This window comes from Barbus barbus, assembly GCF_936440315.1.
Source record: "Barbus barbus genome assembly, chromosome: 27".
Lineage (NCBI taxonomy): Eukaryota > Metazoa > Chordata > Actinopteri > Cypriniformes > Cyprinidae > Barbus > Barbus barbus.
Window position 1 is genome coordinate 4014859 of NC_136755.1, and position 12451 is coordinate 4027309.

General features: G+C 36.0%; 1 protein-coding gene across 1 annotated transcript; it reads left to right on the forward strand.

The window, feature by feature from the left end:
* The first annotated feature begins 7861 nt into the window (after positions 1-7861).
* edn2 (endothelin 2) lies at positions 7862-10827 on the forward strand. The gene is made up of 5 exons (XM_079380386.1): positions 7862-8019; positions 8589-8742; positions 8928-9041; positions 9543-9635; positions 9742-10827. Exons 1-5 carry the CDS (start codon positions 7959-7961, stop codon positions 9827-9829), a joined length of 510 nt encoding a protein of 169 aa, XP_079236512.1. The 5' UTR covers positions 7862-7958; the 3' UTR covers positions 9830-10827.
* Positions 10828-12451: the final 1624 nt, after the last annotated feature.

Genomic DNA, 12451 nt, shown 5'->3' on the forward strand with positions numbered 1-12451 from the left:
AAGTAGTCTAACAGCGCACCCTACAGATTAAAAATCCTTACAGAATAGGTGTTTGGGCCCCGGGGAGGCTGCCGCTGCTCGTGCTATTACTGTTTATTCACCAAACGCGTCATTCTGTATGTGCTGCTGATATCGGAATTATCGTTAATACGAGTTTCCTAAATGGAAATTGGCCATATAAGGCCTCTCTAAGGCCGTTCATGTCCAATTTCCGACTAGGAAGCTCGTATTTACGATAATTCCGATAGCACGTGAATGCAGCATTAATGCAGCAATCCAAAAGAGTGAATCTAATCATCATTCAGACAAAACTTTGCTTCAAGAATGAGCCACACTGTTGGCGTGATCTAATCACTAGCACACCCTGAGCACATGCGAGTTAACGTATTCCTCTTATCTGCATAATTTTTCATATCGGCCGATGCCGATATTTACATTTAAAGCCATTATCGGCCAATTCCGATATCAGTCCGATAATATCGTGCATCCCTATTTCATATGCAAAGCTGTTAAACAATTATAGCAGTGGACGTTTAGAGTGAAGTCTAAAAGGAGACACAGCAGAGTGTTCAAATCATAGGATTAAAATCAAAGCCTTTTATCTCTAAATTATCACAGTTTTGGTGTAAAAATTTTATTAACATTATAGGTGCAGCTCGGGAAGCATAAAATACTAAAAAATGCAGTTTGTCACCATTGCATGGTTTCAGGAGACTTGGAATACATGACATGAGTTGTATTTTTAGGGTATTTTATAGGATGCTTTTTGTAGCATTCTGCCTAACATGCTGGTTTGGATGGAGTGAGTAAATGATGACAGAGCTTTCATTTTTGGGTGAACTAACCTTTTTTGGGTCTGTCAGATTTTGGGTAGCAGAGAAAAAGTCTCAGACCATGATTCAAGTCAGTGGATTAAGCTTTGCTGAATAATTTTTGCTCGGTTCAACCTAGTTATGTAGATGTGTAGATACATTACGTTCCTGATCTATGTTCCTGATTTTCTTTTCTGAAGTCTACATTTTACATAGACCTACCACACATGTGCATTTGTGCGTGTGATATGCGGCGTAAAATGAATACATTTTATTGCATATATTTAATAAAATAATAAATATATACAGTATATGAGGTGCCAATAAAATCCAAGTTGCACATTTTCACATATTGTGTTACGGCATGGAAACATTTAACTAAGGAATTTTCCACTCATCATGAAGAAAGTATATCTATATCCTTCTGTAAATCTAATTAGAAATCCTACTGTACAAATGTATGTTTTTATATGCATTTATACATATCTATGGCATTGCAGCATCTTTTTTTTCTTTGTTGTATGTGACGGTCGGTAGACTATTTTTGACCAGCATTTTAAACACTCGTGCATTTCCAGTAAATAGGCTAGAATGTGGTCAAAGCCAGAAGATGAACATAGCTCTGGTTGATGGTTCAGTTGTTCTTGTGGTGTTGATTATTTAGATGTGGGAAGATGTCAGTACGGTGTTCCTCCCGTTGTGATGTAATCTTTCAGACAGGACAAAGCATTATCAGAAATACAAGAGTAACATGAATTTACATTAAAATATGGTCTGTTGCTTTACCTATGTTTATTTTATTCGATAAACTATGCACAAAATGTCCCTGTGTTCTGTCATTATTATATCTCGGACTATATGCTTCATGTGTCTATTAATTAATGCTGTTAATAGCATTTTAATAGCATTCTTGTTTACCAATGTTTGTGCAACTGTTTAATTTGACCATTTTTAGCTTGGTAATGTGATATGTAATTTAAAATACATTAACATTTTTATGATTATGATGTGATTTTTTATCATTTCAGACCAGGAGTCTCTCTAAAAAGTCGTCTCAGCCAGTCAGGCTTTGGTGTTTAAAGGATGCGACATCTATTCATGTTAAACATTATTATCTTCCAGTAGAGGTCAACGGGGTCATGCTAACTGGCAAAACTGTACACTTAACCTCAGTACTTGTGTTATTTTTGACTCTTGAAGACACTGTTGGTGTGGGATTTTAGGAATAGTTTCAGAGGAAATATCGCTCTCTGCTGGCATGTGATCATAGCTCTAAATTACGTCCTTTAATTATTTATAACATTTTTGATGAATGGCTCCATAGTTGTTTGAAGGATATTCGAAAATGGTAAGTTTTAAACACTTAGTTCGAAACGACTTTTTTTTTTTTTTGTAAATTTTACCTCAAACACTAATATTACAATATCATAATTGATGCTATAGCTGTTGCATATCAAGTGAACAAAATACAACCACACTGAACTGTGACTGCAGGACAAAAGCAATTTTATTCATGTATTTTTGGGTTAAGTTGGCACATTTTATTTACGTGTTTTCATTTACTTATTGAAAAAATGCTGAAAGGCTTCACTTTGACAATATACGTCACTATTGTTCCAGTCTCCCTATATTTATATCTGAATATCAGGCTTTTTTCTTCACTAATAACATATTTCATATTGATTTTTTTTTTTTTTTTTTACTCTTTAATAACATTCATTTGAAAAGGTACTGTGAACGCTGATGTAATAAATGGAGTGTATACTCTCAGCTTGCCACTAGATGTCGCTGTAAACGCGCTAAAACAGACAAGTTACATAAAATATATAGGCCTACTGTGTGTGTGTGTGTGTGTGTGTTTGTGACAAATGAGGCCATACATTTGTATAATGACACAGGTATTACAAGAAGCAGGTGACTTATGAAGACATTGCCCCATGTCCCACTTTTCAAAACGCTTATAAATCATACAGAGTGAAAAGTAAAAAAGTTGGGGAAAGTAAAGTTTAGGTGTAGGGTTGGTGTAGGGCAATAGAATATACAGTTTGTACAACCATTATGCCTATGGGGTGTCCCCACTTTTCACAACAATAAACGTGTGTGTGTGTGTGTGTGTGTGAGAGAGAGATAGAGTGAGTGTGTGTGTGTGTGTGTGTGTGTGTGTGTGTGTGTGTGTGTGTGTGTGTTTGTGTGAGAGCGTGAGTGTGTGTGTGAGAGTGAGTGTGTGTGTGTGTGTGTGTGTGTGTGAGAGAGAGAGAAAGAGAGAGTGTGTTTGTGTGTGTGTGTCTGAGAGAGTGAGTGTGTGTGTGTGTGTGTGAGAGAGAGTGAGTGTGTGTGTGAGAGAGAGAGTGAGTGTGTGTGTGTGTGTGTGTGTGTGTCTGAGAGACTGTGTGTGTGTGGTGTGTGTGTGTGTGTGAGAGAGAGAGAGAGAGAGAGAGAGAGAGAGAGAGAGAGAGTGTGTGTGCGTGTTATTTTAATTATACTTGTTAGGACCAAATGTCCTCACTTATATTGTGAAATACTTTTACAACCCACTAGTCTGGACAGTTTACTGGTCCTCAATAGTTTTCATGTTTCGATGTAAATCTAGTGTTCTGCACATGTTTCTATGATGGGTAAGCAAGGGTTGGGTTATAGAAAATATCATTAACCTGATGGAAAATCACTGAAGGTCTATGCAATGTCCTCACTACAATGGCCAGATAAATATGTTATGTGTGTGCATATTAAATAGGTTATATAATGTAAATATATTGGCCTACATTCCACCATTTTTTGTTTTTATGGTTGTGCAACTATTCTGTCATTAAAATGTATTAAAAATCTATTGACTGACATATGTGGGGTTTTTTTTTTTACTTTTTTTTTTCTTCATGACTCTCTTCCCAGGCACAAAGTGTCTGATGAGAAAACTCGACTGGCGCCAAAGTGAACCACCGGTACTCACAGCATCATTGTTACAGGTCTGGCTAGCTGTCAGTATTGGCATCGGTTTACTGATGTTTATTTACAATATGCAGGTGTTATAATAAGACAAGTGAGGGTTTATCAGTAAAGCCCCCATGAAGCCTGAGTTCCAGACCTTAGATCGTCAAATGCTGTTTACGTTCTTAACTGTGATGGAGGTTATAGCTCATGCCAGAGGAATGCACAGGAAACGGAACTGGACTGTGTGTGTCTGCACTATCATACCGTCATTGCCCTTCTGAGACATTTGCCAAAAACTGAATCATCTCTTGCAACATTCCAAGAAAGTGAATGCATTTTTTCATTGTTTGGAATTCTTCAAACACCTCTGTTACAGGGGGCATAAAATCAAAGCCATTCTAGCCGTTGGTAGCCTGTGATAAGAATGCATTTTGCAATTTTAAGGGTGTGCTCGCCTGTTCCAAAATCGTGTCATGTTTGACGGCAGAATGAGGTATAATCATCAGATAAGATATTACTCACATATGGAGGGTTAGTGATTTGACCAAAACTACACTCATCCTGCACTGCTACACCCAAACCACCACCTACTGCATTAGCAACCACATACAACACCTTGGAAACCTTCCACAACACCCTTGAATTATACCACTCATCTTTAATTTACTAAATAAAAGATAGAAAAGAGAGTAGAGGAATCCCTTGTGAAGTGCACTATTTAAATATACGGAAATAATATACTTCAAAAGAATATACTTAAGTGTGAACGGTAATGTTGTTAAACACTGTGTTGATGTTAATTGCAATTAAATGGAAATGTACCATTTAAACTTACATCACAGTAAATGCAATTACCTTAGACTTGAGTACATGTTTATAATTTTATGATTACTTCAATTGTCTTTGATACATGGTTAAAGTTGCTGAATGCACTTATAGTAAACTAAAATATGTCATTTCTATTGATACTGTATAAATTTGAGTTTCTATTGAAACCTTTAAATATATTTGTAAGCACATTTATTATGATGAAGTTGCAATTTAGTTCATTTAGTGCATGCACAATGTTTTATTTTAAAATAATATTGAATAAAATTAAAATCTAGCTGCATCTGCTTTAGTATATTAGTCAACACATCAAAATAAGTGTACTTCTTTAAAGCACAACAAAAGATTATTAAAGCAATGATTTGAAATGCACTTTCATTTTAATATTATTACAAAGTGCAGTTTTTGATCAAATTATTCACCTTCACATTGTTCCAAACCTGACTTTCTTTCTTACGTGGGTCCAAAAGAACTCCATTGTGCCCCATTAACTTTCACTGTATGAAAAAAGAGTACGTAGGGTGAACTCTCTCTTTAATATGTCGCTGTTATGCGTTGTCTTAATATGGGTCTACCTGGAATATCATGCATCTCAATTCCAAAGCTAAGTTTCAACAATGACTTCATTATTCCTGTAGGATCGTTAAACGAATGTTGCATGTCATCTTTGTTATTGTCTCTCTCTGTCTCTGTCTCAGTGACCAGTTTTGGTCAGGAAAGTCTATAGGAGCATGTAAGGTGTCAAAGTGCAGTGGAGCAGCACATTCCTGAGAGCTTCCGGAGGAATTCCACAGGCGCTTTCAGTTGTTTTGTGTTTGTAATTCCTCCAGCGAGCCACCGCTCTGAGTAGAAGAGGAAATGGATAAGGCCACATTGTTAGATTGTGACTACTGAGAGAGCGAGTCTGAGGTGGAGTACGGTGACCAGAGCAATCATTAACTTAATATGAAGCACAATAATGTGTCTCAAGATAAATCGTCTTATAACTGCCATACAGCATAATTAATCTCATTCTTATTGGCTCTTAGTTCATAAATCTGACATGTATGAAATACATTTGCTTGGAAAACAAAGATGACGTAATCAAGCAAAATGGGTCGTAATCCTCAAAAATCTTGATTTATCTGAAAAACTGCCACTTTTAATCATCTATCCATGATGTAAGACTTAACAAACATTTGCTTTAGTTATTGTTTTATGTTTTTGATCTCAGCAGGAGAAATAATCTGAGGTGCCATTGTTTAGTGGACTGTGACATCACTCTGGCATTTCCTGCCCCCCTGCAGTGACTTTTGAATGTTTAATATTTTTCCAGTTCATAGAGGGAAAAACATGTTGTTTAGTGGAACAGTTGCTGTGTAAATATTATAAATTCTGTTTTATGCCCTTAAATTTTAAACATATCAAACCAGTAAAGTAGACTAAAAAGTCACACTTTAAAAATGCGCCATGGTATTGCGTAACGAAATATGCAGTGTCATGCTTTGCTTGGTTTTATATTTTCAATCCATATCCATTCATTTTAATTATCATACAAATAAATAAAGTTAACAGTAACATATAAATTAAAAAGTTTTATTCTGTTTAATTATCAGGTCCTATCTGTCATTATCACTGCACACTTCTTTATTGTATAGAGTTATAATAAGGAAAAATCGATATTAAGAGCACACACTAGTTGGAAGAGCAGCTAATGTGAGAGGATCTTCCACCGGTTATTTTCCAGCTGTAACACACACTGTGTACATGTCCAGTGTGTAAAAACAACACACCGGAGGTTACAATATTTTGCATATTTGAATCAGTGACATTTGTTAACAGGAGTGTGCTGATATGATTAATGCCGGGCAAATGATGCTGCCATTATCTCCAATGAGGGGGTTTCTTGTGTAATTTGCATATTTAGTGAATGTTATCTCATTTTAGTGGTAAAGGTAGCTTCCATGCCTACGATTAAGAAAAATGTAAATTGAGACACATTATATAAGTTAAAACAATATTGAGAAGGAAAATATTATTGCTCAGACATTGATCTCATCTGATATAGGGGAAAGTTGTTACTGTTAACTGACTGTGCTTATTATCATGCATGTTACTAGCATATTGGATATTTATTGGTATTATAAAGCACATATTAATGCCCTGTTCTGCGTGACCATATCAGCAGCAAATTAGGAGGAGTTTACTGAGGCTAAAGTAGTAGTGGTTAATATGGTTATAATATAGAAGGTAATATTAAATAATAATAATAAATTAAACTGACTATATATACGTGTATGTATGTATGTATGTATGTATATATATATTCACAGTTTAGTTTGGGGTCCAATTCTCACTATTAATTGTGATATATACTAAGATAAGCAGCACAGCCATTTTCAACATTTATTATAATAAGAAATGTTACTTGAGCAGAAAATCAGCATTTAAAATGATTTTTTGAAGGATCGTGTGACACTGAAGACTCAAGTAATGATGCTGAAAACTCAGATTTATACAAATAGAAAACATTTATTTTAAATTGAAAAAAATATTTCACAATATCACTATTTTTTTTGTGTATTTTTGACCAAATAAATGCAGCCTTGAGGAGCAGAAGACACTACTAACAAATATTCCTGACCTCAAACTTATATCTACTTATATCTACTTACTGTATATATATATATATATATATATATATATATATATATATATATATATATACAGTATGTATTTCAAGAAAATTAAGTACTGTTTAATGTGATCCACTAAGTATCTCGTATAGTATCTTCTGATCTCTTACTAAATATCTATTAGATTAATGTGCGCTTTTACTGTGAAATGTTGTATTGGCATATTTTTCAGCTTTATATCTAAAATCATTGCAGCACGCATGCTGTATCCACAATCTGTGCTCCTGGACTTAAGTGGATATCCTGCACACACTATCAGTCCTGCTTTTTCCTCAGAAGGGGGGTGGGGGGGAGATGGGGGGGGGGGTTCTGCACTAATGTTCAATCTATCCCTGGACACATGCAAAACATGCCATTAAACACTATCTCCTGTGACGATGACAGCACACGGCCTCCCCTGCGGAAAAAAAAGTTTCCTGTTTCTGTGACACTGACTCGTCCAGGGGGAGTCACTGACCTCAGCCGCTGTTCCCTACCTTTCTTTCATTCTCCCCTCCACCTCATTGAAGCCTGCAGCCAATCAGGAGGCAGGAATGCCTGGACTCAGTGTTGTGTAACAGGCAGTGGGCGGAGCTTCAGGGAGGATAAATGAAGGCGGGCAGGTTGAGTTGAACACAAGCACCTGTCAGTCTTTCTGTGGAGCTCTTGTGGTCTGCAGATACTAACTGTATATAATCACTTAACTGGATTCTACAGACGTGTTAAACTCTTGAGAATGGCTTTCTCACTGTGGACTGCTGTCTTTATCTCACTTACACTTTGTGTGGTGCAGCAAGGTAAGACACTTCTACCTTTTATAAGAAACAAAAATTCACTTTCGTTTTCCACAGCATGTGTAATTTCTGTGGTTTGACACAATTCTGTGCCATTATTTATGAGAGAAACTACATACAAAATTCAGTTGTTTTAGTAATGCGATTTTATGGAGCCCAAATGAAAATTCTGCAACTCAGATTTTTTTAATAATCAGTCTGGATATAATAATTATATTGATCTATATATTCTCTTGTCCTTCATGACCGCACTGGTGGCTATCTGCCTTCACACACAAAGAAAATGATTATGCCTTATTATCTTTACAGATAAGTTCAGTAGTTATTACCCATATAATGACCGAGTGCTGTATCTGTAGTGTTTGTGTATTTATCAGATTAGGTGGATTTATCAAATGGAATAATACCTAAATTTGTGCAGTTGGATGAGTAAAAAATTATTTTGGTGGTGTAACCTAATGTATAGAGACTGATAGAGTCAGTAAACTTGGATGTTACTACATGAAGTACTTGTTAGGGTGCCAAATAAACATTTTGTGAATAGCTTTAATCATAGTGTTTGTGTTTTGTAGGGTTTGGATATCCACTGTCTGATCAGTCTGAAGCATCAAAGAATCCACCTGCTCTCAAACGGGTCCGTACCAAACGCTGCTCCTGTAGCAGCTGGTCAGACAACGAGTGCATCTATTTCTGCCATTTGGACATCATCTGGGTCAACACACCGAAGTGAGTACGTCTAAGATGACAAAGGGTGAATGTAGGGAACTGAAAGAATTCTGAATCCTGAAAAATTGGATCCATAATGTCACTTTAATCACATGTAGACCCCCAAAATATGAATTTATAACCTCTTGTTTGCATTTGACTGCTCACAGTTCTCTGTTAACCCTCTCCCTCTCGTCTCACTACAGTAAGATCGCACCTTTCGGTCTGGGAAGCCCTCTGTCCCGTCGCCGGCGCTCCACGGGCCGCTGTCAATGTGCCAATTCCACTGACCGGACCTGCTCCAGTTTCTGTCACAGCAGGTGAGCTCAGCTTCCAGCTACACCCTGAAGATGAAATCAGACAGATACGTGTCATTTTATCTGTCGCGGATGCCGTAGGCAGCCATGTGTGACCAGCGGAGATCAGGGCGGCTTGTGTGGGGGGGGTTTTAGCAAGCTCCGATATGCATGCTCTTCTCTGAGATGAAAGCAAATAAGGGAGTGAATGAGAAACCGTCTAATGACTAAAGCAGTTATGAGTCACCAAATCAAAGTACAGCTATTTTTGGACAAGTTTAATAGTATCTGAAGATTCCTGTGGTTGTTCAAGGATGGCATTAGCCCTTGTATTAATCTGTATTTATGCGTGAGAGACATTTAGATCTGTTCGCCCTTGTTTTCACAAGAGCAAGTCACTGAAAAGTTGTATTTTATCTTTTGTACCATAGCTTTATAACATGCATGACCAGTCAAAGTTTGGACACATTTGAATGAGCTAACTGTTAACTAGTGTGTAACCTTATTCTCAAATTTGATTTGCAGTTCAGAAAATCCAGATATGGAGATTGTGACCCAATTTGATGACCAGTCAAATCACATTGGCAAAACTAGCGATTATCTACTGTCATCTCTCAGGTAAATCATTTTCTATCAACATAAGCACATTTAGCACATGCTTTTGCTTCAGTGAACATCAAATATCCTGGTTTGGGGCTAAACTATGTGTTATTTTCATTTGCAGGAAGGCGATTAAATACAACTTCATGACAGCCTCACGGTCGGCTTCAACCGAGAGGAAATCCAGACTCAGGAATCTCTTGATCAGTTAGAGAGAAAGAGATGAGGTGACGGAGCACCTGAACAAAACCAGTCCTGGATGACGAGGATCTGCCTCGTGAGAAGAGGATGCAAACGTGACGGATTCACTGAATTCAAGACAGAAAGCGTCAGTTCCGTCAGCTGAAGAGGAGCAGAACAGTCTGTTCGCCAGAGTAAAAGATGATTTAGGTGGTAAAAAGCCTTCTGCACCAGTGACATTTCCAAATGAGTGAGTTAAAACAGCATTAGTACGGCAAACATCATTTCATTTTACTGTCTGAGAAGATATGGTGGGAAAGATGAAAGAAAATTTAAAATGAAACCCCTTTACCCTCTGCCTGAACGACTTTAGATACCGTATAAACTCTATTCTTGACACTCAATATTTTATTTATATTATGCTTTATTTATTGTTTCTCTGTATCAGAGCTTAATTTAATTATTTATATATTTATTTTTCTTTTATTTGGAGATGAATGTGTCTGATGCTTTCTGTGATCACAAGAAAGTGTCCAAATGTAAAAAAAAAAAACTGAAATGGAAAAAAAAAGCCGTGAGGAATGTTTATCTGTTTTGTTTTTTATGACTCTTCCTTCCCTCCATTTTTCCTCATTTTCCCTTCAGTGAAGGCGGAAGTATTTATTGCATACTTTCAGTGGAGTGTTTTTATTGTTCAAATACCAGCAGGTTTCAATAGCTCAAAGCTTGCCAAAAAAATATTCATAATATAAATACTGCAGTACTGTGTAGAGTTCTCATTACTGCATCAATTAAATGCAATGGCTACTTTATGCATACAGAGTTTTGACTATTGTAATATATGCATTTAGTTCTGCTCTACCTGTTCTTGTTTTCTTCTTGTGAAAAAAGGACTATTTGTAACTCACAGATACTTGAATGTTTAAACTTGAATTGCTTACAACCAGCAGTCAGTTTGTTAACTTATTTAATTTATTTAATGAAATGTATTTTTGTATTATTGTATCTATTAATAAACTATAAACTACCGAATAACAAAGAAGTCTTTATTGAACTACTTAGCAGTTTTCTGTGTTACATGGCTGTCGAATCAATCATGTTCAGATGAGTAAAATATCACATTGCACTTCTTGTTACACATTAAACTCCTCCACATAATAAATCCAACACCTCAACAGTACATTACACTTTACAAACCTACCACAAAAACAAATTTAACACAATCCCATAATGACCAATGATTGCATGCATCATTGTTCGATCCGCGTGTGTGGGTTGCAAATGTATGAGCAATACACTTTCGATTAGGAAAGCTCTGGGGTGTGTATAAATTATGGCAATTTTATTGTCAGCAAAATCACATCAGACAAATTTATGGAATGTGCACCTATATATAAAAAATATTTACAGATGCACACATTTGGATATCTTATGTGACTTTTGCTCACATGTCATTTTATTGCTCAGCCAACGTCATATTTCATCCTTTAAGATCTTTTTGATAAATGTAGAACTTCGGAGAAATGTGAATTCCACGTGTGCATCCAAACAGGTGCACAACATACTTTTCTTAAAAGTGAGTTAGCTGTAGGTGAGGCCAGAACATTTGTGTTATTTCTTTTTTAAGCAGTGTTTGACAGTCGTCTGGGATGGTATTTTATCTTGTTAAGATGTGCAGTCTTTGTCTACCAGCCCCTTCCAGCTGCTCAAATATTTACTCAACACGTGCAGTTTTGAAATTCTGAGGAACATTTAAGGTCCCTTAATGCAGGAGGATAGCTTCATGATGCGGGTCGATCTATAGAATACTATATAGAATAGTAACTAATAGAGCCATCAATTGATTACAATTTATGCTTTAATTAATCAAATTAACCACAATTACTGTGTTATTTATTATTATGAATTATTGAATCTTTGGATGGTAAGAAAATCAATTTTTACAAAATTGTTAATATTTTTTTAAGAGTTCCAAACACCTCGGGTTCGAGCCTCCATTAAGGACAGCAAGCCAAGTTTGTTTACCATTAACCATCAGGACAGGACGGGCAGGCAAACTCGTGAAATATATATATATAGCGAGAGAGTGAGAGAAAGAGAGAAAGAGAGAGAGAGAGGGGGGGGGGGGTTACTGCCTATTATTTTCTAATATAATTGTACAATTACACTAAATTAACATTCAAATTAACATTATTTCACCTGCTATTTCTTTGTAATTAATTGTGAAATCTACTAGCAATTTCATGAGTGAAAATTGCTTCAACACCGATTTTTTTCAGTGTAATTATCAGCAATAGTAGTGTTTTTAGTAAGAGGTTTTCTATCTTGATTATCTTTTAATACAACAAATGATAACACTTTAGTATAAGGACCAATTCTCACTATTAACTAGTTGCTTATTAGCATGCCTAGTTTATATTAGTACTTATAAAGCACATATTCTGCTTGACCATATTCTACATCCCTAATCCTGCACAATACCTAAACTTAACAATGACTTTACTATATTAATAAGCAGCAAATTTGGAGTTTATTGAAGCAAAAGTCATAATTAATGATTTGTTGGTGAGAATTGGATGCTAAAATAAATGTACCACAAATTTAAATGTAGAATTTTACACCATCATATGCAACTAGGCCACAAGTACAGAGTG

Bases quoted from the DNA above. Each gene is read 5' to 3' on its own strand.
- edn2 (XM_079380386.1), top strand. From the start codon at position 7,959: ATGGCTTTCTCACTGTGGACTGCTGTCTTTATCTCACTTACACTTTGT. The intron at 8,020-8,588 runs GTAAGACACTTC...TGTGTTTTGTAG, and splicing joins ACTTTGTGTGGTGCAGCAAG to GGTTTGGATATCCACTGTCT. The intron at 8,743-8,927 runs GTGAGTACGTCT...GTCTCACTACAG, and splicing joins ATCTGGGTCAACACACCGAA to TAAGATCGCACCTTTCGGTC.